Genomic DNA, 23,786 nt, shown 5'->3' on the forward strand with positions numbered 1-23,786 from the left:
CCTCCAAGACATGGAGTGATCGTTACCATTTCATGAATGTCACGGAGTCTTATCGCACATATTATGTACATTTACACATGCATATGCACAAATGTGAGTGTCAGCAGTCAGATGCACTCCTGAAGGTGCCACAGTGAAAGGTGCAGCAAGTGGTGCGGTTGTCAGAGGCACAATCTGTACCACTCGTTCAGTGGTGTACAAAAGAGGGCGGGATGTGCATCCTCCCATACATAAATCCATTTATCAGTGAGACAGGACTCTTTGAGGAAAGTGAAGTGTGATTACACATGCTGGAAAACATCTTGAAACTGGGGTGAATGAAGAGACCTTGGAACGTTCAGTGGTCCATGACATTGTGCACAAACATCTATGGTTGCATTCTTACGAACTCCAACTTTTCCATCACTTTGAGCCTGAGGATAACCACAGACAATGAGATTTTGCTGTTGAAATGTTGCATCATATAGACAGAAACGACGACTACCTCAGTGCAGTGCTGTTTAGTGATGAACCGATCTTCCAAACCAGTAGCAAAGCTAACCGGCATAACTGTTGTGTATGGGATTACACGAGCATGGTGTTGTTGTCCCACTTTTATCAAGTCTACAGTGACAGGACACGTCTGTCTCGGCTGTGTGCTGTCAAACAGCGCCATCTGCAGCAGGAAATTGCCCCAACCCACTGTCGTGGGACGGTGGCCACATTTCTCCACAAGACGTTTCATGAGAGTTGGATCAGAAGGGGATGGTCCCATTGCCTGGCCCCCTTGGTCCCCCGATCTGACACCATTGTTTTCAGTATGTGGGGGTTTACAAAAAACATTGCTTGCAGAAGAAAGGTTCGAGATGTAGATTTGAGACAGCAGATCTATGCATTGTCAGAGGTGATAACACCTGTCATGCATATGAATATGAGTTACAAACAATGCCCACATTGAACTGCACCAACATGCATAAAAATGCTTGAGCTTCTGTGCACAGTGTTGGACAAATAAAATTATAAACCCTAACAGGTACCAAAATATAAACAAATGTATTTTTATACCTCTAACCCAAACATCCTGTGTAACTGAGAAAACCTGAACAAGTTAGCCAGTTGTCTCACATTAAGAGAAACCAAAGAAACCCAATGAGTGAGTGGAAAACATTTGCATTGCTGAAGTGACCACAGAGATTAGTTTTATTCGGTTGTTTTATTCGACTGAAAAAAACTGACTGAATTCAATTGGCTGTTGAAACCCAGTAGTTGCCCATCACTGCACTCAGTGGTGAGCCAAAAGTGTTGACAGTGACTTCATTGCTTACAGCACAGTGCCATGTAGTTATACCTACCATATTTTAGTAGTTGCAGTGTTCTCTTTTTGAACTTATATGGAGAGAAATGTAATATGGATCAATCCATTGTAAATCTGATGTTCCATTTGTATGTGGTGCCAGCTCTGTGGTCTCTTTTGCAGAGGGCAGTGCAGGAGGAACGCGAGAGCAGCCGGAAGCACCACGAGACGTGGCGCGGCCTGTGGGGACGGCCGGGCCACGGTGCACCCCGCGAGGTCACCACCAAGGCCAACCTGGACACGCTGCTGCGGCAGGTCACAGTAAAGTAGGACTGGGCACCGGCGCCATGGCCCGCACCATCAAATGGGGCCAGCCGGCATGGCGCACCTGGTCGAATAGGACCGGCACATCTCACTCCGTCAAACGGGGCCTGAGCCGCTCTGCACTGTCAAACAGAGCCGCCTCGATGGTGAACCGTGCAGCCGTCCCCAGCAGGATACCAACAGCCCCCCTCCCTCAACCTGGTATCGACTAGTACACTGGGATCAGCACAATGTAAACAAACACAGGTGCCAATGTATTTGTTTATCTCAGGTCAGCATCCTCCCCATCCCTTCCTTCTTCTAACTATTCCAATGTATCTTAAAAGGTCAGCTGGTTCTAGTATCTCAGTCTAGCATTCCATCGCTTATGGTGACTTACATAGTTCGCACTGTCCAAAATTTCACACCCAGTGCTAAGATAGGGAGAAGATGCTAAGTTTTACTCTTCATCAGTTGGCCTTACTTAATTGCTAGTACTTAAACATTCAGCAGTCTCAAGACCAACTGCCATTGACTAGACCAATGATTTACCTCCACTTACTCATATTAACTATGTCTGACTGATGAAGATAGTAGACTTGTATTGAGAAAAGTGAGGTTTCATATGTGTATCCATATGAAGATTTTTCAAAGTTTTGTTAAATCATTTAAGGCAAATGCCAGAACAGTTAGTTTAAAATCACACTACTGGTGTCATTGTCCTCCCATGTCAAAACCATGCTCATGATACCTCTCAAATGACACTGGTGTCATCCTTGGGATGTTAAAAAACTATCTTGCACCCTTCCTTCTTTTTCACTTGCTGCTGATGAAATTCGTGGCTCTCCCTCCCCCCTGCCCCCTCAAAAAATTCTTAAGCTGTACTCCATGTAACTAGAAAGTAAGGCTACAAAGCTTAAAGTTCAATGTCTTGTGAAATTATATGGGAAATGTGTCAAGAGTAATATTCAGTGCAGGATAATTCCTTTCAATGACTTTCATTTGTATGGCAATGGTATCTCCTGGCAAATTTGTTGTTCTGTTTTAGTACTTTTGTGAAAACCTACACACTGATACTAGTGACATGTATTGTATCTCTCCACTCAGTCTTTTTGGACTATAAAATGCCTTAACAAAATTACACATACCACTTCAATGTTTGAGCACATAGAAATATTATAAGTGTTAGCTCCACCGTAAGAATCTGTACCCAATGTTTGCTATTACATCCTGAAACTGCTATTTGGCTGCATCAAAGAGTTTGTCATATATCAGGGTTATCCATGTTACTTCAGACCAGCTGTACACAGACAGGCTATCCATGGTCAGGTATTTTAGGTTTTCATAGAGGTGAAACAAGGGACCAAACTGCTGAGGTCATCGGTCCCTAGATATACACACTACTTAAACCAACTTAAACTAACTTATGCAAAGAACAACACATACACCCATGCCTAAGGGAGGACTCAAACCTCTGGTGGCAGGGGCCACACAATCTTTGACATGGTGCCTCAAACCACCTGGCCACACCATGTGGCAAAGTGAAACAAAAGTCATTTTTCTAGAAATGTAATTAAGTGATATGTTTCACAATGGAATCTCATCATCTGTGTTCAAGTGTCTATGACCCTTGTAATCTGTAGGTCAGGTGTTGAATGTATCAAACCATGCAGACACATTCAGCATAAGGTCCCCGATTGCTGTTTTTAAGGTTTTCCTGCACATGGTGATGATTTCAAGATGTCATGCATATTTGGCCTCTTGTACATGAGATTTGTTGGTTGTAGTAGCTCAGTTTCCTACATGCTGCTTTTGGACAAAATTCTTTCAAGACTGTTTCACTTGCCCCAGCAAGGTCCACATATTGCCTAATCTAAGGCTGAACTTGGTTCTCTGCTAACTGATGTAAGTTCTCTGAAGAATAATTTATAAAAGTTTTCAAACAGTGAAGTCACAAAAACTGTTAACAAGTTTATACTATAAGTAAATTTACAATTTTCCACACATTGTTAATGGAATACAATTTAACTATTTATACAACACTGATACTAACAGTTAGTATCCATATGGAACCTACAACCTTCTGTTAAGAAATCACGACAAAGTCAGTTTCCCAACAGTATTACTTTTCATGTGGTATTCAACAGTTTGTTAATCTCGCCAAAATACTAAGCAGTTCACTACTTGGTGTCACTCTGATGTGTCTAAGCAATGTCTGTGTGATATACTACTTGATGTTACAGAATGTGGTAAGAAAGGAAAGCTTTACTTCATCAAAATGAAACCTCCATTAGTAGGAGCACTGCTTGGTTGGTAATAGGCATTATTTGAGTTAGCAGTGTGGAGTCTGTTGAGATACGGAGCAGTAGAATGGATGTGAGGTGCGTGGTTGCAATCAAGATATAAAACACTGTTACGTAACAGGGGATAAATGAAAGGATGTCATGTGATCTACACAGTATGTATCTTACATTGAATTTCATATACAACTGCAAGAATAGTTGCTGATAATGGAGTTAATTGGTGCGGAAGATAGCATTATAATTTCAGCAGTGTGCATGTAACAGGTAGAAATTGTAGTGTCTAATATTTGATAAGATCCACAGGGCAGTTAAACTTGGACTGCTATTATTCACTTTTTTTCCCAGTCAGTAATAGCACATAACAATAATAATGACTTTAAACTGTGATTCTGTTGGTTAAGGCACATGGTAACAATTATTACATGGCAAATATAACCAATGTATGTGAGCTCTGCCACCAGTTAAACAGTCTGATTACCAAAAAAATTAAAGAAACTGTGATAGCAATTTACTAGCAGGGAACTTACACCCGCTGCTCTGACAGCCTCTTCGTCTCAGAGTATTGCATATACGAAATGTCCTCAGTTATTTATTGGATGTATACCAATCCCTGGATTCCCCTTCAGTTTTTGCTCTCAGTTTCTACATTTTGTACCAGGGCAGTTATTTCTAGATGTCTCAATATTTATCATCCCAGACCTCCTGCTACTCAGTGTTATTTCTTTGTATATATTCAATTTCATCACCAATTCTGTTGGATATCTCTTCATTTCTTATCAGTCTAATTAATTTTCAGTATCCTTCATGACAGTCACTCTGATTCTCTTCTTTTCCAAATTTCCCACAACTCTACTACCACTAACATTGAAAAGTTTATTCTAGTACTGCACTGGCTTCTTGGGTATGTCAAGTTAGCACTCATATGCTTTGCTGGACATTCACAATCATAAAAGCTCCATGAGTGGAGACACCAAGTCAGCAATCATATGATCCCATTAACTGTAAAATAAACTGATGTTGGGTGGCTATCCACTTATGCTTTAACAGAATCTCCATCAGCAACAACAATCTAGTTGCAGGTAGGGAAAACTAGACATTATCAGTCACCCAGTATAATCACAGAGAGTCTGAAGCACACACATACACCTCACAGCTTCGCTTTGAGAATAACTGACCTAAACAGGGAATATGCACCATGGTAAAGAAGAACATTTGTGTCTTTTTCCTGAATTACAAAATCAACTTATCACAGTGTTGTTTCTGATGATTGTACTTTTCTCTCTTACCTCATTTTCAAATTTTTATATTAGCTATTACAATACATACGTTAAACTTCATATTTCAAAATTAACTGAAAATATCAAACTTATTATTCTGAGGCACTGTCCACTTTACGTAAAATTATATTTTCGAAGTGCACACATCATTGAAATGAAATGTACTAGCAGCAAATTCTCAAAAACATATAGTGCTGCTAAGAAACATAATAACTCTTTTTACTGCAGTTATAAGGAATATTTGATAAGAATATCATACTTGTTAGGCAAATAAAATTTGCCTTTTAATATCTAGAAGGATTATCACCAGCAATAGTTTTCTGATCAGTATCCACTGTATGTTTGCAGTAATTCCAAAGTCATTAGAGACATGTAGAAATGAAAAATGGAGCTATTGATTTCTACATAGAAATATAACACACAGTGAAATATTTTCAATAAATATGTTGCTACTTCATAGTAGCTTAAATCACATTTAAAAATAAGAGTGAACAAACATTTACCTTTTAATGCAAAAGACTGTCTTCACAGACAATTTTCTGGATTAAACTATTTGATTGTTTCTGAAAGTTTATCTCTGAACTATTTTCATTAGCATATTGTCTTAAAACACAGTGGCTTTTTTTAATTCTGATGAGTCTACAGTAATACAGCCTTGTGATTTAACTGTAATTAAATTTCATGTTGATCATTTTATTTTAGAGGTTTTAACTTTGACTCCAGTGACTGTGTAACATTTACTTAAAAGTATGGATTATTTCCTCATTTGAAATCTAAGAAAATAACTTCACTCAGAAAGTGTTCTGGGGCTTTCAAGACTTAATCATTAAGCATACCATTGTTTGACTGTGGTGCCTTTATTATCTAAAGTCACCTCCAGCCATCGAAGTGTGTTCAGTGACTCATGATCATCTAATACATATAGCAATCATTTAATAAATTCTTATTGTTGGTTTTTTTGTGAGGTATACACAAGACCATAGTTTTATATGTTTTGTGAATACTAAAAAAATACATTACAAATATCATAGATCCAATTTTGATGTGGGATATTACTTATTTATGACATTGGTATGATGATTTATATCTGATTAAACCTGTATTTATTGTTAAGGTGTAGCTGAAGACATTGTGATCATGTTTTCGATTTATGGAATTTACCAAAGGGACATTGGAAGATAAATATTGTATACTGCACAAAGATGTTAGATTTAAATACTAAGATACCCCATTAATTGTATATAATTTTGTAACAGTCATATATTATTGCTATGGCAGAAAATTTCCTTCTGTTATAGAGCTGTCTAAATCCATCACTTTCTTTCCTTTTCAGTTCGGACTATCAAAATCAATATTCTTTACTTACAACATTCCTTGTGTTTAATCAGATCTTGATAATACAGTTTTAATTCTGACAATTGTACTTGTCTTCCATATCTCATGTTCAAATGTCTATATTGACCACTACAGCATATACATTTAATATGGATGGAAAAGAGATACTAATTTTAGGCTGAGGGCTATTACATGACAGACACTAATTTGTACTGTGAACAGCAAGCCATATGGTCATTTCCTACAATCTTACGAACTGAAATAAACTTCAAATGCTGCATTAATTAGGACTTTATTTACCATACACAATAAAGAATTTCAGTATTTAAGAATTATACAGTTGGCACTAAAACTACAAAACATCTGATAATATGCTATGATATTTGCTATTATGATGCATCTTCTTGTGTTTGGGTCTTCAGCTGAATGCTGTGAAGACAAATACTGAAAAATGTCAGTATGGAACATGTTTATGTTTATTATACTTAAATGTAAGTGCTTCTTAAATATCAGCCAGCAGATTTTTGTTGTAGCTTGAGAAAGCTATGGCCTATGTCATCCATGACTGAAAAGATGTGTGCTGTCTATTTCAAATAAGCTGGCTGTGTATATACATTGGCTGTGTGTTTGTATACAATACAATAAAATATTAGTGATCATCTTCAAGATATTTAACTATATACTGAATCAAATAATTACAAGTACGTGTATGAAGTGACAGAGCTGAATAATTGTGTGTCACACATAAGTGAAAGCATCAAATTTGCTTCAGCCTAGATTCATTTGAAACTTGCTTTAATCAGTAGTCGTCCTACACGTCATATCATTGTTATCATGTAACATAATTTTGGAAATAAGAAAGATAACACGAGTGTAATTTCCCTGGATACAGCCATCCAAGTAAAGCTAATCATTGAGACTAATTTCCCTTTGCCACCATTTTAGTAGAAATTTGTACAATTACTAGTTCATTAAATTATATCTTTAGATAACCGCACTGTTTACTGTTGATAAATGACAGTTTTGTATGTGACTTTTAAATTATGTGACTCATAGGGGTGAAATATTGCAGTTTTTTTTATGAATTACTGATGTTACCACTGTTACCATAATTGTAACATGGTTGAATTTCTGATTTAGCATCATGAAGTTGTCAACATGACAAAAACTTCTATTGTACTCTTAGTCACTTAATGAAGACATGCTTACAGTGATAACCATATTACAAAACTGCCAAACAAATTTTTTGATTAGTATTGTAACTGTCGGTGAGATTTTAGGATATTTAGAATATAGCTAAAACTATTTCTGTTGGTATAGCTGTTTATGAAATAGATTATATTAGCTGTTTTGAGTTGTGTTCATGATGAGAACAACATTTATATAATGTTGACTATTAATAAAAGTTCATTGTACTGAATAGTCTTTCACTAATTGCACCTCCTATCTGTAACTAATAAAAGTAATATTTTCTCTTGTGGTTTAATTTAATTGTAAATGAGATCAAATTGTGATTAATATTGAAGGAATATTTATATCAGAATAATAATATCCATTTTTTCTGCATATCACCTACACCTTTGACTATTAGTTTGGAATGTTCTCTCTGGAAATGTTGCACTCATAGTTTTCCATTTGCTGATTTGCTTGCAGGCAGAAGACAAAGCACTGTGGACATCTGTTAAGTACATATTGAAGCATTGTAGTGTACACCTTATTTGAATAGAGTTAGTTGTAGTTTTGCAATATTCATTAGTACCATACTTATTCAAATATACCATCAGCCAAATATTTAATTGAATTTAAACACTTACACATGTGAAGGCTTACTGATGATTTAAAAATGCACTTGGCCACCATGACACATAAATGGAGTGTAATTATTGCTGGTTAGCAAAAAATGGTATAAGAAAGCTGAAATATGAGCAAGAAGTGTTTTATATGACATGCATCTGCAAAATATTCCTTCTAATCCCACATTTTCATCCACCAGTTGTGTTTACACAAGTGCACTAACAGTAAACCAGAAATTAATATTTGTGCACGGCAGTGTATCAATACTTTTCTATTCCTGTTCACATGACAATATTCATTGATATTAAGCTTGTAGAATTTAAGCATAACAACTGTACTACCAACACAGCTAGTAGAAAAGCTGTTACAATTTTCCACCATTTGTGACTGATATCAAGGATCATCAGTGTACCTGAGACAGTATTACTTAATTGCAGAGCAGAGTCGGTGATTTCATGACAAAATATTTTCCACTAAACTAAGTTTGGATCTGTTGTACTACTGGGATACACAGTCTCATGATTTAGCTTTGGTGCAGTTCTACTTAACTTGGTTTTTTAACCTTTGCACAGTTCTCTGTTAACATAAAATTATGCTTGACTTGTACATTTTCTATTGGTTTATTAAACTCACACAAAGTATGTATAATATCATCATGTTTCATTTTCAATCATTTGTTTCTAGACGAAATCAAATGTGTATAGACTGTGAGGTGTATCAGTGTTAACTGATGGTTCATTGTTCAACATTGCCAACCTATTGCTGTTCAGGTGATTAGCATTAGCAGTGACTTTCAATACTTTGAAACTTCAGCTTAAAGTGAAAGTTATTACTTTTCAAGTAATCTTCAATAACTCTGAACCTATACAATTCCTTACCGGAAATAAATTGACAATTTCTTTAAAATGGCCAAATGCAGATAAAATCATGGAAAGTCATCACAGCTCTTACATTACAAGTAAGCTGATTTACAACCCATTATAGTTCTACTCCAAAATGAAATCTTCTCATGAACAGAAATTCCATGACATGAACAACAACACACTTGTCTTTGTCACCAAGTCTATTGTAAGCTGCTTCCAAACAATTCCTGTTTTCACTTGCAACGCTAGGAGGCAGACAAAGGTTTCTTGACAGACTTTTGATGTATTTGGAATGTGACAATACTAAAATGTCATGCCTTAAACAACATAGCTTGAGGATGAATGTTCATCCAAAAGAAATAGAATTAAAATTTTTTCACAAGCACAGCATACTGTCATTGTTGAGGAGGAGCAATATTTTTCCCAAGATAAAAAACAGTTACTAATACCTCTTCTACTGTTTGTTCACTAGGCAGAGGTGTCATTTATGAAAATGGCAGCCTATCTAATTTAGAGCTTAAAATAATAGCACCAAAATTTTCTGTGGTAACATAGCTAACGAACAAGTTACACAACTTATGCCATGTCTACAGTTTGTGACCAGAAAATACCCATGACAGCTGTGATGCACTACGAACTTGGTTCGTAACACAAACACGAACTTTTAAATCCTCTTGTGTTGTAGTGCTAATGGCAATTATGGGCATAACATGTCAAGAAAATAAAAGTTTTTTAGACAGTCTCTGCTCTGATACTATAGTTATTTTTCTCATCTATCTTACTAATAAAGTAGTGAAATTCATTAATAGAAAGCTTTTCAAGTCACTTTTCTCATCCATATTACTCAAGAAGTCATGAAATGATTTATTAGATTACTTTATAAGCCACTGGTTCTGTTTGTTTCCAATGCTATAAGTTGTGTGTCTGTTTTCACAGCAGAATCAACAAGAGATGAAGCACTAGGGTTTTGAAAACGTTCTTTTGATCCTGAGACTATTCTTAGTACTGGACAGTTCTCCAGTAGGTACCTAGCCCCATGAAATTCTTGAGTATTTCCTCTCCAGTCACAAAAAAGTACTTAAACCACATTCTTCAAAGTGTTTCATGCAAACAGTTTAGTACTTTGTAGGCGTCCAGTCTTTCTTGAAATAGCTTTATAGCATGCACTTGCTTTGTCGTTAACAGCTGGAAATCAGAATACAGCCACATAGCCTTCTTGATTTGATTCGACTTGATTATTGCACATAGGCAAAAACAGCAATCTCCTTAGGCCACTGTTGCCTGTACCGGTGAGTGTATTGAGTGGTTTTACTCGATGTGTTCCCATAACCCTGAAAGAATAGTAGGAGGTCCTTTACTAGTTGCGTATTAGACCAATTTTCTCAGATCTTCATCATCTGAATATTGTACGTCTTTTGGTCTTCCAGAATTGCAAGATTAGGTGTGATGTGATTTCATCCACCACACGTCGTACTCTACGGCTTCTTCCTCTATACCCACTATGTTTTTGCAGAGCAAAAATGTATTATGGTCAAATGCAAAATTTTCTCGTAGTTCTGACCAGCCAGCAGCAAGCCAAGGCAAGCCAGGGCAACAATTCGTGTAGCAACGAAAACACACTGAACGCCGACATGGCAGGAAGCAGAACAAACCTGGAAGATATTGCCTCACCTCCATCGTAAACTCATCACCATGACATGATATCATTCTAGCAGCACAGCTCGACTTTCTAAGATAGACAGAAAGTGAGTCTGAGGAACTGGCGGAAGACCTAGAAGCTGAAGCCCTGAAAGCCATTCTCTCGCTGGTGAGCGTGGAAAATTAGGCCACATTCGGTCATCGGTGCCTCGACATGTCGTCACTGCACCAAACCGGGAGTAATATGCTGAAGTGCCAAAGAAACTGGTATAGTCATGGCTATTCAAATACAGAGATATGTGAACAGGCAGAATATGCCGCTGCGGTCGGCAACTCCTATATTAAGACAAAAAAATGTCTGGCGCAGTTCTTAGATCGGTTACTGCTGCTCCAGTGGCAGGTTATCAAGATTTAATTGAATTTGACCGTCGTTTTATAGTCAACGCTCGAGCGATGGAGCACAGCATCTCCGAGGCAGCAACGTAGTGGGGACGCTTCCGTACGACCAATTCACGAGTGTACCGCGAATATCAGGAATCCAGTAAAACATCAAATCTCTGGCATCGCTGCAGATCCTGCAAGAACGCGAACAACGACGACTGAATTGCAACCCTTCCTCAAACTGCTGCAGGTTTCAATGCCGGGCCATCAAATGTGCAAACCATTCAACGAAACATCAACGGTATGGGCTTTCGAAGCCGAAAGCTCACTCGTGTACCCTTGATAACTGCACGACATAAAGCTTTACACCTCGCTTGGTCCCGTCAACACTGACATTGGACTGTTGATGACTGGAAACATTTTTCCAAATCGAACGAGTGCATTTCAAATTGTATCGAGCGGATGGACGTATATGGATACGGAGACAACCTCATGAATCCATGGATCCCGCATGTCAGCAGGGGCCTGTTCAAGCTGGTGTAGGCTCTGTAATAGTGTGGGGCGAGTGCAGTTGGAGTGATATGGCGGCCCTGATACGTCTAGATATGACTCTGACATGTACGTAAGCATCCTGTCTGATCACCTGCATCCCTTCGTGTCCATTGTGCATTGCGACGGACTCGGACAATTCCAGCAAGACAATGCGACACCTCACACGTCCAGAACACCCGACACGTCCAGAATTGCCACAGAGTTGTTCCAGGATCACTCTTCTGAGTTTAAACACTTCCGCTGGCCACCAGACTCCCCACTGATATTCAGCCTATCTGGGCTGACTTGCAACGTGCTGTTCAGAAGAGATCTCCACCCCCACCTACTTTTACACGACAGTCCTGCATGATTGATGTGTCAGTTCCTTCCAGCACCACTGCAGACATTAGTCGAGTCCATGCCACATCCTATTGCAGGATCTCTGCGTGCGTGCTGAGGCTCTACACGACTTTGGGCAGATGTACCAATTTCTTTGGCTCTTCAGTGTAAATAAGCCTCCGAGCGACATAAAAGTTTTCTGGGTTTTGGTACCGCGTCATAATGTAAAAAACTACTGCTGCTGCAGAAAAAAATGGTTCAAATGGCTCTGAGCACTATGAGACTTAATTTCTGAGATCATCAGTCCCCTACAACTTAGAACTACTTAAATCTAACTAACCTAGGGACATCACACACATCCATGCCCGAGGCAGGATTCGAACCTGCGACCGTAGCGGTCGCACGGTTCCAGACTGTAGCGCCTAGAACCGCTCGGCCAACCGGCCGGCAGCTGCTGGAGAAAAACCAACGTGTCGGCTACGATTGCAGCGACCTTCTTCTGGGTCTAATGGTGCGTTTTAGCTATGCAGTGTCCTTTATATTTTGTTGTTACTGTTCACTGCGCATGCCATTACGTCATAAACTTTTTAAAGGTAGTTAGTTTCATTGGTCACTTAAGGGAGAAGGAGAGGGAACTTTATTTTAATAGGTTATTGCCGTTGAGGGAGAACGTGACCTCTGCTGTCCATTGGCTCTTGTGTTGTGCACCATGATCGGTGGCCACCGTCGAATGAGAAGTTGGCTGCTGTTTACCAACTGCTGGACGTCGGCGGTTACTCGCCCGTGGTGCTCGTGCCTCGTGTTGACAGTGCTGTCTGTTGGGCTCTGATTGCTGGCAGCCAAGATGGGGCAAGCCTGAGTCCATCCTCCCTGTTCCTGTTGTTAGCGTGTTTAAGGATTTCGATGGCCTCTCTGATTTTTGTGTTTCGTCATAACCGGCTGCTTGGCCAACACGCAGGCTTCCCCGAATTTTATTTCTTTTCCCCAGTCTCGTTGATCTTCTGCCACTGCATATTTCTTGTGTTGCCCTAGACGAATATAGCGCTCGTGTTGCCAAATGCGCGTTGCTATTGGCCTACCAGTCTCGCCGATGTATGCCTCTCCACATTTGCATTCCACCTTGTAAACGCCTGCAGTGTGTGTGGTGTGCGTACTGTAAGACCTTCGGCACACACACCACCTGATTATTTGACTTGTCGCTCTAACGAAGTAGGCGAGTGTCAGCAATATGTCTCGTGGTCTTATCGTGGCGTGTTTATCTTCTGCCGTTAGGTCAGACGACAGAAATGCCACTTGCACGCTTAGAGTAGCAGATTGACGGTGACAAACTTTAAACAGATCTTGATTAACTTTCACACACATTTATTAAAATAATAAAAATCATAAACCTTACTTAACTTGATTCTGGATGCTATTTACAATTGACAATCTAAAGTTCTCTTGGTCTTGGTACGTTAATCTTATTCTCACATATCTCTGATACTTGACAAAGTGTCTATACATTTATCTTCATGGCTATGTACAGGAATATGATAATCTTATTAGGCGTAGACTGAAACTTGACTACAGACTGGTACATACTAATGCAGACAAATGCAGACTGACTAAACGGAGGTCTGTACACTCGTTTTAATACCTAGCGTGTTCATGTGTCACTGCGCAAGTGTGATCCGCGAGGAGAAAAGGTTCTACGTTAGCAGCAGTCTCATTGGCTGCGTTACATATTAATACGCGGATCGGCGGAAGCAGAATTTGGTCCGTCTCTAAGGCAGCGCCATCTCGTAGTGCGGAGACGGCCGAGCACTGCGTCTGCGCTGTTGTGCTTAGCGGAGCGCGCTCTATTGGGAAAGTTGTGTACGTGCTGACTATGTGGAACTATGTACACAGCAGTGTGTAATGCATCCACCTTGCCCTTAGTGGAGCCTAGCACGTCCTGCATCCTACGACCACAATAGAAGACAGGTTGCAACCCAACGCAGCAAAGGTGTTTGCCTATTCGGTCAGTAACGTTTTTCACATAAGGTAAGCGCACTGTTGGATGCAGTTTGTCTATTTCTTGCTTATCTTTCTTGCTTGTGTTCGTCGACAAGGCTGTGTTTATCGACTTACGGCTGTAGCCATTGGCTAGAAACGTTGTGCGTAGCCTTTTTAGCTCAGGTGTGATGTTTTGAGCATCACTTAGTCGCTGCGCGCGGATTGCCAAAGAGCGGATGGCATTCTGCGCTGCGTGGTGGTAGGATTGGGCGTGCAGATACCTGTCTGTATGTGTAGGCTTGCGATATAATCTGTGCCCCAGTATGACGTAATGGCATGCGCAGTGAATACTAACAACAAAATATAAAGGACACTGCATAGCTAGAGCACACCATTAGACGGACAAGAAGGCCGCTGCAATCGTGCCCTAAACGTTGGTTTCTCTCCAGCAGCTGCCGGCCGGGTGGCCGAGCGGCTCTAGGCGCTACAGTCTGGAACCGCGCGACCGGTACAGTCGCAGGTTCGAATCCTGCCTCGGGCATGGAAGTGTGTGATGTCCTTAGGTTAGTTAGGTTTAAGTAGTTCTATGTTCTAGGGGACTGATGACCTCAGCAGTTAAGTCCCATAGTGCTCAGAGGCATTTGAACTATTTTTTGTTTCTCCAGCAGCAGTAGTTTTTTACATTACGACGCGGTACCAAACCCAGAAAACTTTTATGTCGACTGACTCTGACCGCGGAAGCGTACGCAATTAAGCTTCCGAGCATTTGTGCCTATCTGTACATTGCAGCACACTAGGTACGAGGCTGCACCTGTGATTCTCTGCTACTGTTCGCCGAGATGAATTCTATTACCAAGACTGTACCCTGTGTGGTGCAGCACTCTAGGTCGCTGTGAGCTGCCGGCCTCTCGAGCATTAATTAATTAAAATGGAATGTTAATGGATTTTATCTCCGCTAGTAGCATGACTTTTAAGAAAGCATTGAATAATTGGTAATTACTGATTGAGAACACTACATCAATGTTTCTTACTCTGCTGGAGGCAATGCTATTGAAACTACACTGAAGAGCCAAATAAACTGGTACACCTGCCTAATATCGTGTAGGGCCTCCGCGAGCACGCAGAAGTGCCGCAACACGACGTGGCGTGGACTCGACTTAAGTCTGAAGCAGTGCTGAATAGAACCGACACCACGAAACCCGCAGGACTGTCCATAGATCTGTAAGAGTACTAGGAGGTGCAGGAAATCTGAACAGCACGTTGCAAGACATCCCAGATATGCTAAATAATGTTCATGTCTGGGGAGTTTGGTGGCCAGCGGAAGTGTTTAAACTCAGGAGAGTGTTCCTGGAGCCACTCTGTAGCAATTCTGGGCGTGTAGAATGTCGCATTGCCCTACTGGAATTGTTCAAGTCCGTCGGAGTGCACAATGGACACGAATGGATGCAGGTGATCAGACAGGTTGCTTACGTTGTAAGTAGGCTGTTGAGGTTTTTATGTTGGTAACGCCACGTAGCGCTCTATATGAAAATTACTGACTGTGCTGTGTGCAGTCTGTGGGTGGTTGGCATTGTTGGAATATTCTCTATTGCAGTGTTGGGCAGCTGGATGTGAACAGCGCGTAGCATTGCACAGTTGGAGGTGAGCCGCCAGCAGTGGTGGATGTGGGGAGAGAGATGACGGAGTTTTGAGAGCGGACGATCTGGACATGTGTCTGTCAGAAAAAGGATATTTGTAAGACTTGATATAATGACTTTTGAACACTATTAAGGTAAATACATTGTTTGTTCTCTATCAAAATCTTTCGTTTGCTAACTATGCCTATCAGTAGTTAGTGCCTTCAGTAGTTAGAATCTTTTATTTAGCTGCCAGTATTGGCGGTCGCTGTTTTGCAGTAGTTCGAGTAACGAAGATTTTTGTGAGGTAAGTGATTCATGAAAGGTATAGGTTATTGTTAGTCAGGGCCATTCTTTTGTAGGGATTTTTGAAAGTCAGATTGAGTTGCGCTAAAAATATTGTATGTCAGTTTAAGCACAGTCATTTATAATTTTTCTAATGGGACGTTTGATATGTCGACCCTTAGCCGAGGATACCTCACTGGAATCTTCTGACTTTTTCTTGTAGAATGGCTCTGAGCACTATGGGACTTAACATCTTAGGTCATCAGTCCCCTAGACTTAGAACTATTTAAACCTAACTAACCTAAGGACATCACACACATCCATGCCCGAGGCAGGAATTCGAACCTGCGACCGTAGCGGTCGCGCGGTTCCAGACTTTAACCACGTGGCCACACCGGCCGGCTTTTCTTGTAGTTTGTGTAATCAGTGTAGCTATTGTTTATTGCTAGCGCTTAATTATAGAGAGAATTTCCTTTGTAGTTGTACTTTTTCATTGTTGTACAGGAAAACAGTTGTGGCATGCATGTAGATTTCCACAAAGTATTTCGCAGCTGCGCTTGCAATTAACTAGATATTATTTTCAGTGCTATGTTAATGTGTTTTCTTATTTTTGCTCTTCAAATTGTGCTTTTCTTGTTATCGTGTGAAATACGTGATAATTATGGCGTGTGAAAAACGTAACACTAGGCTCCAAAGTAAATTGAGAAATGATAGTGACGACGAGCGTAGCTTATCAGCAGAATCATTCATAAATTTTTCTAAGAGGAGGTTTCAACGTACGTGTCACCCGTCAGAGTCGTGTTTACACGTATCATGGGTCCCACATCACACCAACCGTACACGCCTCACACCATTACGCAACCTTCAGCAACTTGAACAATCCTCTGCTCACATGCAAGGTCCATGGATTCATGAGGCTGTCTCCATGTCCGTACACGTCCATCTCCTTGATACAATTTGAAACTAGACTCGTCCGACTAGGCAGCATGTTTCCAGTCATCAACAGCCCAACGTCGGAGTTGACAGGCCCAGGCGAGGCGTAAAGCTTTGTGTCGTGCAGTCATCAAGGGTACACGAGTGGACCTTCGGCTCTGAAAGCCCATATCATTAATGTTTCGTTGAATGGTTCGCACGCTCACACTTGTTGATTGTCCAGCACTGAAATCTCCAACAATCTGCGGAAGGGTTGCACTTCTGTCACGTAAAACGATTCTCTTCTGTCATCGTTGGTCCCGTTCTTGCAGGATGTTTTTCCGGCCGCAGCGATGTCGGAAATTTGATGTCTTACCGGATTCCTGATATTCACGGTACACTCATAGAATAGTACGGGGAAAGCCCCAGTTCATTGCTTCCTCGGAGATGCTGTGTCTCATTGCTCGTGCGTCGACTATAACACCCCGTTCAACCCAAACTCACTTAAATCTTGATAACCTGCCACTGTAGCAGCAGTAGCCGATCCAACAACTGCACCAGACGCTCGTATTCTCGTTGCAGACCGCAGCGCCGTATTCTGCCTGTTTACATCCCTCCGTATTTGAATACGCATTCCTATACCAGTTTCTTTGGCGCTTCAGTGTATAAATATGGCACAAAAAAATTTTACTCCCTTTTTCTAATTAAGCTGAAGTCTGCCTTCCATCATCGTCAGTACATCAGACCGGCGAGTGCGTTTGTAGAGGATATTGTTTGGAGGAAAATCACCGAGCCGCGCGGGATTAGCCGAGCGGTCTTAGGCGCTGCAGTCATGGACTGTGCGGCTGGTCCCGGCGGAGGTTCGAGTCCTCCTTCGGGCATGGGTGTGTGTGTTTGTCCTTAGGATAATTTAGGTTAAGTAGTGTGTAAGCTTAGGGACTGATGACCTTAGCAGTTAAGTCCCATGAGATTTCACACACATTTGAACATTTTTTTGAAAATCACCGAGCTGAATATTACGGGGTTTACTGAAGTAGCTGGAGGTTGTATGTTTGCATTTCTCCGACCATTCCTACGTTTAGCACCTTCGCCATATAGGAGACGTGAGATTTTGGATATCTTGAAGGAATCCAGTTATTTCCAGTTTTCAACCTTTATGCCCCTGCTAGGCGACATTGCGTCACAACTACTGTTCGCCTTGTGAGAGCCAACCACAACAAAACTCTTCCATCTGGTTTGCAAGATGTATCATAGAGGCGACATACCCTCAGACTACAAAAAGAATATAACAACTTCAGTTCCAAAGAAAGCAGGTACTGGCAGGTGTGACTGTTACCGAACCGTCAGTTCGACTAGTAATAGTTGCAGAATGCTACTACGAATTCTTTACAGAAGAATGGAAAAACTGACAGAAGCCAACCTCAGGGAAATGAGGCAATACTGATCCTACAACACCTCTTAGAACGTAGGCTAACGAAATGCAAACCTACGTTTATGGCATTTGTAGACTTTGACAATGGTGACTGGAATCCTCTCCAGGTCACCAGCATTGTCCAGCCTAGTGCTGGGTTGGCTCAGGTGACTGACAGCATAGGAGAGCTATGTAGGAATTTTATGAAGGAGACGGGGAATATGACGTAGGTGGTGACCTGGTAAAGATAGCTACTCAGACTGGTGGAGCTAATGTAATTTCGTGCAACTGTTTCAGCGTCATGATCGGCCTCATCTTAATGCGGCTGTTAGGCGCGTTAACATGGAGCTGGGGAGGGCGCTGATGGCAGAGGGCACGGGTTATATGTCATTGTGCCAATTGGGTCTATCAGTAGATCAGGTTTCACTAGGCATGGCCTGCACCTCGATAGGTATGGGAAGAGGAGGCTGGCAAGGCTTATAGGTGACAGTGTAGTGGGTGGTGGTGGGATCACTCATGGAAAAATTCCTGTAGTAGTTGATGTTAGAGCTGCACGCTCTTTAAATTGAACTCAGCTGATACGTTTACCTATTTAAAGGAAGTCCCTCTAACTAAGGGCTCACCTTCAGAAAACGTCATGTTTCCATGTAGAGAAGGAGTCAGAATATTTCATCAAAATATAAGAGGTATTAGAGATAAAGTTAATGAACTGCTTTTAGATACTGACTCTGAAATTATTGATATGTAAAACAAAACTGGAATTATATCAAAATATTGGAGGTAGTTACAAACAAGCTACATTAGCCCATTACAAACACTATTGTAAGGTGCTTAAAATGTTATTAGGAAAGCAAAAAGTATGTGGTATGCAAATACAACAGCTAATTCACAGGATAATATTATAACCATATGGTCATTTGGGAAGGAAGATTCAAAAATCTTAGCAGTAATGCGCGCCCTTTCAAATCGAAAATGAAGAGTTTCCTCATGGGTCACTCCTTCTATTCTGTCGAGGAGTTGCTTGAAAAATTAAGCCAATTTTTGTTGTACTGTTGATTGTGCTTATTTAAACTTATGGGTTGACTTTTTTCGGGTTCACAAGCATTTTATTTTTATCTGTTATTACTTTTATGTTGTAATTTTATGTACTGACACGTTCCATGAGCTTGGAGATTTGCTCCTCAATTTGGTCCTACCGAACTTCACGTGTATATAAATAAATAAAAATTCTAAAGTTAGCAGGTGTAAAATACAGGGCAGAGTCCAGGGCGATGAAAGAGAAGTAGGAATTGACAAGGGAGTGAGACAGGATTTTAGCCCGTCCCCAATGTTATTCAATCTACCCACTGAACAAGCAATAAGGGAACAAATGAAAAGTTGGAGTAGGAATTAAACTAGGAATTAAAGTTCACGGATAAGAAATAAAAACTGTGAGGTTTGCGGATGACACTGTAATTCTGTCAGAGACAGTAAAGGACTTGGTACAACAGTTGAACGGAATGAACAGTGTCTTGGAAAGAGAATGTAAGATGAACAACAACAAAAGCAAAACTAGGATAGTGGAATGCAGTACGATTAAATCAGGTGATGCTGGGGGAATTCGGTTAGAAAACGAGACACTTAAAGTAGTAGATGAGTTTTCCTATTTGGGCAGCAAAATAACCGATGATAGCCGAAACAGAGAGGATATAAAATGTAGACTGGCAATGGGGAGGAAACAATTTCTGAAGAAGACAAATTTATTGACATCGGTTATAGATATTAGTGTTAGGAAGTCTTTTCTGAACGTATTTGTCTTGAGTGTAGCCATGGATGAAAGTGAAACATGGACAATAAACAGTTTAGACAGGAAGAGAATGGCAGCTTTTGAAATGCAGAGCTACAGAAGAATGTTGAAGATTAGATATCAGGGAGACAAGGAATCTGTGGAACAACTTGATCAAAAGAAGGGGTCAGTATATAGGACACTTTCTGAGTCATCGAGAGACCACCAATTTAGAATTGGAGTGGGGGATAAAAATCGTAGAGGGAGACCAAGGCCGAATACAGTAAGCAGAAGGATGTAGGTTTGAGTAGTTATTCGGGGGTGAAGAGCCTCGCACAGGATAAAGTAGCATAGAGAACTGTAGCAAACTATCTTCGAACTGAAGATCACAACAGTGACATGCCCCTGCCACTGTCTCCATTTAGCCCACAGGTGCAGTGGGAGTACTTTCAGTACTGTCTCCATCCCGGCAGTGGGTGTGCTGCTATTTCCGTCAGCTATGCTCAAGCAGGCCGATCGCTGCACCCAGCCCAGGTCCAGCAGCCGTATGCTTTGTTCCACCACGCTGTAGCCCCATACATTATCATAGGTCATATCACAGTGGTTTATATGCAATACATCTGGGTGTAGACACCAGTTTACACCACAGGCCCTTCAAGTGCTCATAAGAGGACCTTTTGTCTTAGAACATACAGTACTGATCAACCAGACCATCACGACCACCTACCTAATAGCTGCTATGTCCACCTTGGACGCGGATAACAATGGCGCCATGGCATGGAAGCAATGGGGCCTTGGTAGGTCGCTGGAGTGAGTTGGCCGCACATCTGCACACACAACTCAACTAATTCCCGTAAATTCCGGGGAGGGGGCGATGAGCTCTGACGCCACGTTTGATCACATCCCAGATGTGTTCAGATCTGGCGAGGTGGGGGGCCAGCACATGAATCTGAACCGGCCACTCTGTCCCTCGAGCCACTCCATCACCAGCTCATTTAACATAGCGTATTATCTTGCTGAAAAATGCCACTGCCGACGGGAAACATGATCGTCACAAATGGGTGTATGAGGTCTGGAACCAGTGCACGATAGTCCTTGACCGTCATCGTGCCTAGCACGATTACCACTGGACCCATGGATCCCCACGTGAACGTCCCCAAAGTGTACTGGAGCCGCTACCAGCTTGTCTCCATCCTGCAGTGCAGGCGTCGAGGGGCTGTTTCCCTGGAAGTCGCCAGATTCGCGCCCTCCCACCCGCACGATGGAGAAGGTATCGGGATTCGTAGGACCGTGCAACGCTCTGCCACTGTGCCGACGTCCAGTGCCGATGGTCACTTCAGTCGTAGTTACCCACGTCATGGTGTTGACATTGGCAGATGCGTGGCTCGTCGGCTGTGGAGGCCCATTATTAGGAGTAACACACTTGTACTCTGAACAGCATTAAATTCTGACGTTATTTCGTCACAGTTCGCCGCCCTGTTTTAAGTCTGCCCAGCCTTCGACGTCCCACATCTGTAATGAGGAGTGGCCACCCAACCCCACGACGTCTGGGTGTGGTTTCACCTCGGTTTCGGCGCGTGTTGAAGACGCTCACCACAGCACTCCTCGAACACCCGGCGAGTAGTGGAGTTTCAGAAATGCTCCGGGCCATCACAGCTTGGTCTCGGTCAATCTCAGATGGACAGCGCGCCTTCTCTATTCTACACAGTGACAGCACGCTCACTGATACTACCTGCACCGTGCGTGTCTGACTGGCAGTCACTCCTCGCCAGGAGACGATGCTGTTGCCTGGGTGGGATAACATCGACAGTTGGTTACAATGTTCCGGCTGATCAGTGTATGTCTTTTATGCGGGGAGTCAATGTTAGTTTTGGATCCAGGGCGATACGTAGCGCCGTTGGCGACACTCGCTTCTCTGTAATGACGTAATATCCCTGCATTCGATTCTGTATCATGTGGCCGCGATTTTTCTCTTTGGTTTTTTCTTTATTGTTATTTCAACACCTTACACAAAAGGTGGACTGGCAGCGGCAATAGTACGCCGCGCTTCGCCCACAGATAGAACAAATAGACAGAAGGAAGACACAGAAAAAGAAAACACAATGGTGGACGTAAAACAGTAGACACTTGAGTAAAAAATATGGAGCCGTTCACAGGTGGAGCATAATAAAAAAATAACGTTCAGCACTTGTACACGGACACTGATGACTGAAACGACACACGTGAACGACGGAGCGTGGGCGGTGGAAACAGTGAAGCACTAACACGACGGCACGCACACAGAACCGATGGCGATGATTTCCAGCGCGCGAATGTTCTCTTGACGTGTGCGAGTCTGGGGACCTGCCATAAGGGGAATAGCTGGGGGAGGAGGGAGAGGGTAGACGAAAGTGGCAGAGGAAATGCGAGGGGGAGGAAAGAAGGTAGGGGGGTAGGGGAAGCCCAGGGGGAGGAGGGAGGGAGGAAGGGAGAAGGGAGAGAGGGTGCCCTTGAGAAAAAACACAGGGTGTGGTAGGTAAGGATCAAAGTTGGTAGGAGGGGTAGATGGAGGGGATGAGGGCATCATCAGGGAGTTGGTGGAAGCCACCTTGGGCGAGGGTATGGAGAGTGGAGAGATGGAGAGCAGGTGGGATGTGGGAATACATGCTCCGCAGCAGACGGGGGTGGGAGAGGATGCGAGAGAAAAGCAGGTGAGGGGAATCAAGTTTACAGGAGGTGTAGGGGATCTGTATCCGTTTGAGGAAAAGGAGGAGGTGTGGGAACGGAATAAGGTAGTACAGGATCCGCCTGGGGGAGGGGAGACGGATGCGATAGGCGAGGCGGAGCACATTGCATTCTAGTGTTTGAAGGTATTTGTGAAAGGTATGAGGGGCGGAGATCCAGGCAGGGTGGGCGTAGCAGAGGATAGGGCGGATGAGGGATTTATAGGTGTGGAGGATGATGGAGGGGTCCAGACCCCACGTGCAGCCAGAAAGTAGCTCGACGAGACGGAGCCGGGAGCGTGCCTCAGCTTGGATTGTCTGGAGATGGGGGGTTCAGGAGAGGCGACGGTCAAGGGTGATGCCAAGGTACTTGAGGGTGGGGGTGAGGGCGATAGGATGGCCATAGATGGTGATATAGAAGTCGAGGAGACCGAAGGGGGGGGGGCGGTTTGCCTACAATGATCGTCTGATTGACCTTGAGCAACCACTGGTTGCACCAAGTGGTGAACCAGTCAAGATATGATTGGAGAAGGTGTTGGGAGCGCTGCAGGGTGGGGGCGAGGGCAAGGAAGGCGGTGTCATCGGCAAACTGGAGAAAGTGGACGGGGGGGGTGACGGCGGCGGCATGTCCGCCGTGTACAAAAGGTACAGAAGGGGGGAGAGGACGGAGCCTTGGGGCACACCGGCGGAGGGAAAAAAGGTGTTGGAATCCGTGTTATGGATGGTGACGTAGGATTTCCTCTTTGGTTGCGTTTCGGTTATTTAAGCGCATGCCGCTGTGGGGAGATGGCCGCTTCTGGTCGGTCGGTTGGCGCTCCGACGTGCAGCCTGGTTGTCGGCGGTCGCTCCGCCTCTTTCTGTCACGTGGGCAGCGGGGCTGCGGACGGAGGCGTGCGCGCTGCCGGCGAGTGCGTGCTGCGTCTAGTCCGGGGGCGACCGTCTCGCCTGTGCGGCTGAACGATGTAAACCTGCCAAAGTGGCTTCGGAGTGTATCAGCCTGCAACCCGACATGCTACAGAATCAGACGGTGGGAATAGTTCAGGTTCTTAAAGTCCTGCTGTGTGTATGTATGTTGAAGTTAACG

At 42.6% G+C, this 23,786-nt stretch overlaps 1 protein-coding gene across 1 annotated transcript in view; it reads left to right on the top strand.

The window, feature by feature from the left end:
* Window positions 1-7,896, top strand: part of LOC124552671 (membrane-associated guanylate kinase, WW and PDZ domain-containing protein 1) — a 231,036-nt gene extending 223,140 nt beyond the window's left edge. Inside the window, exon 8 of the mRNA XM_047126995.1 lies at window positions 1,457-7,896. Coding sequence (XP_046982951.1) covers window positions 1,457-1,603 — 147 coding nt within the window. The 3' untranslated portion in view covers window positions 1,604-7,896. The remainder of the gene's footprint in view (window positions 1-1,456) is intronic.
* The last annotated feature ends 15,890 nt before the right edge of the window (window positions 7,897-23,786 follow it).

Source organism: Schistocerca americana, chromosome 10, assembly GCF_021461395.2.
Source record: "Schistocerca americana isolate TAMUIC-IGC-003095 chromosome 10, iqSchAmer2.1, whole genome shotgun sequence".
Lineage (NCBI taxonomy): Eukaryota > Metazoa > Arthropoda > Insecta > Orthoptera > Acrididae > Schistocerca > Schistocerca americana.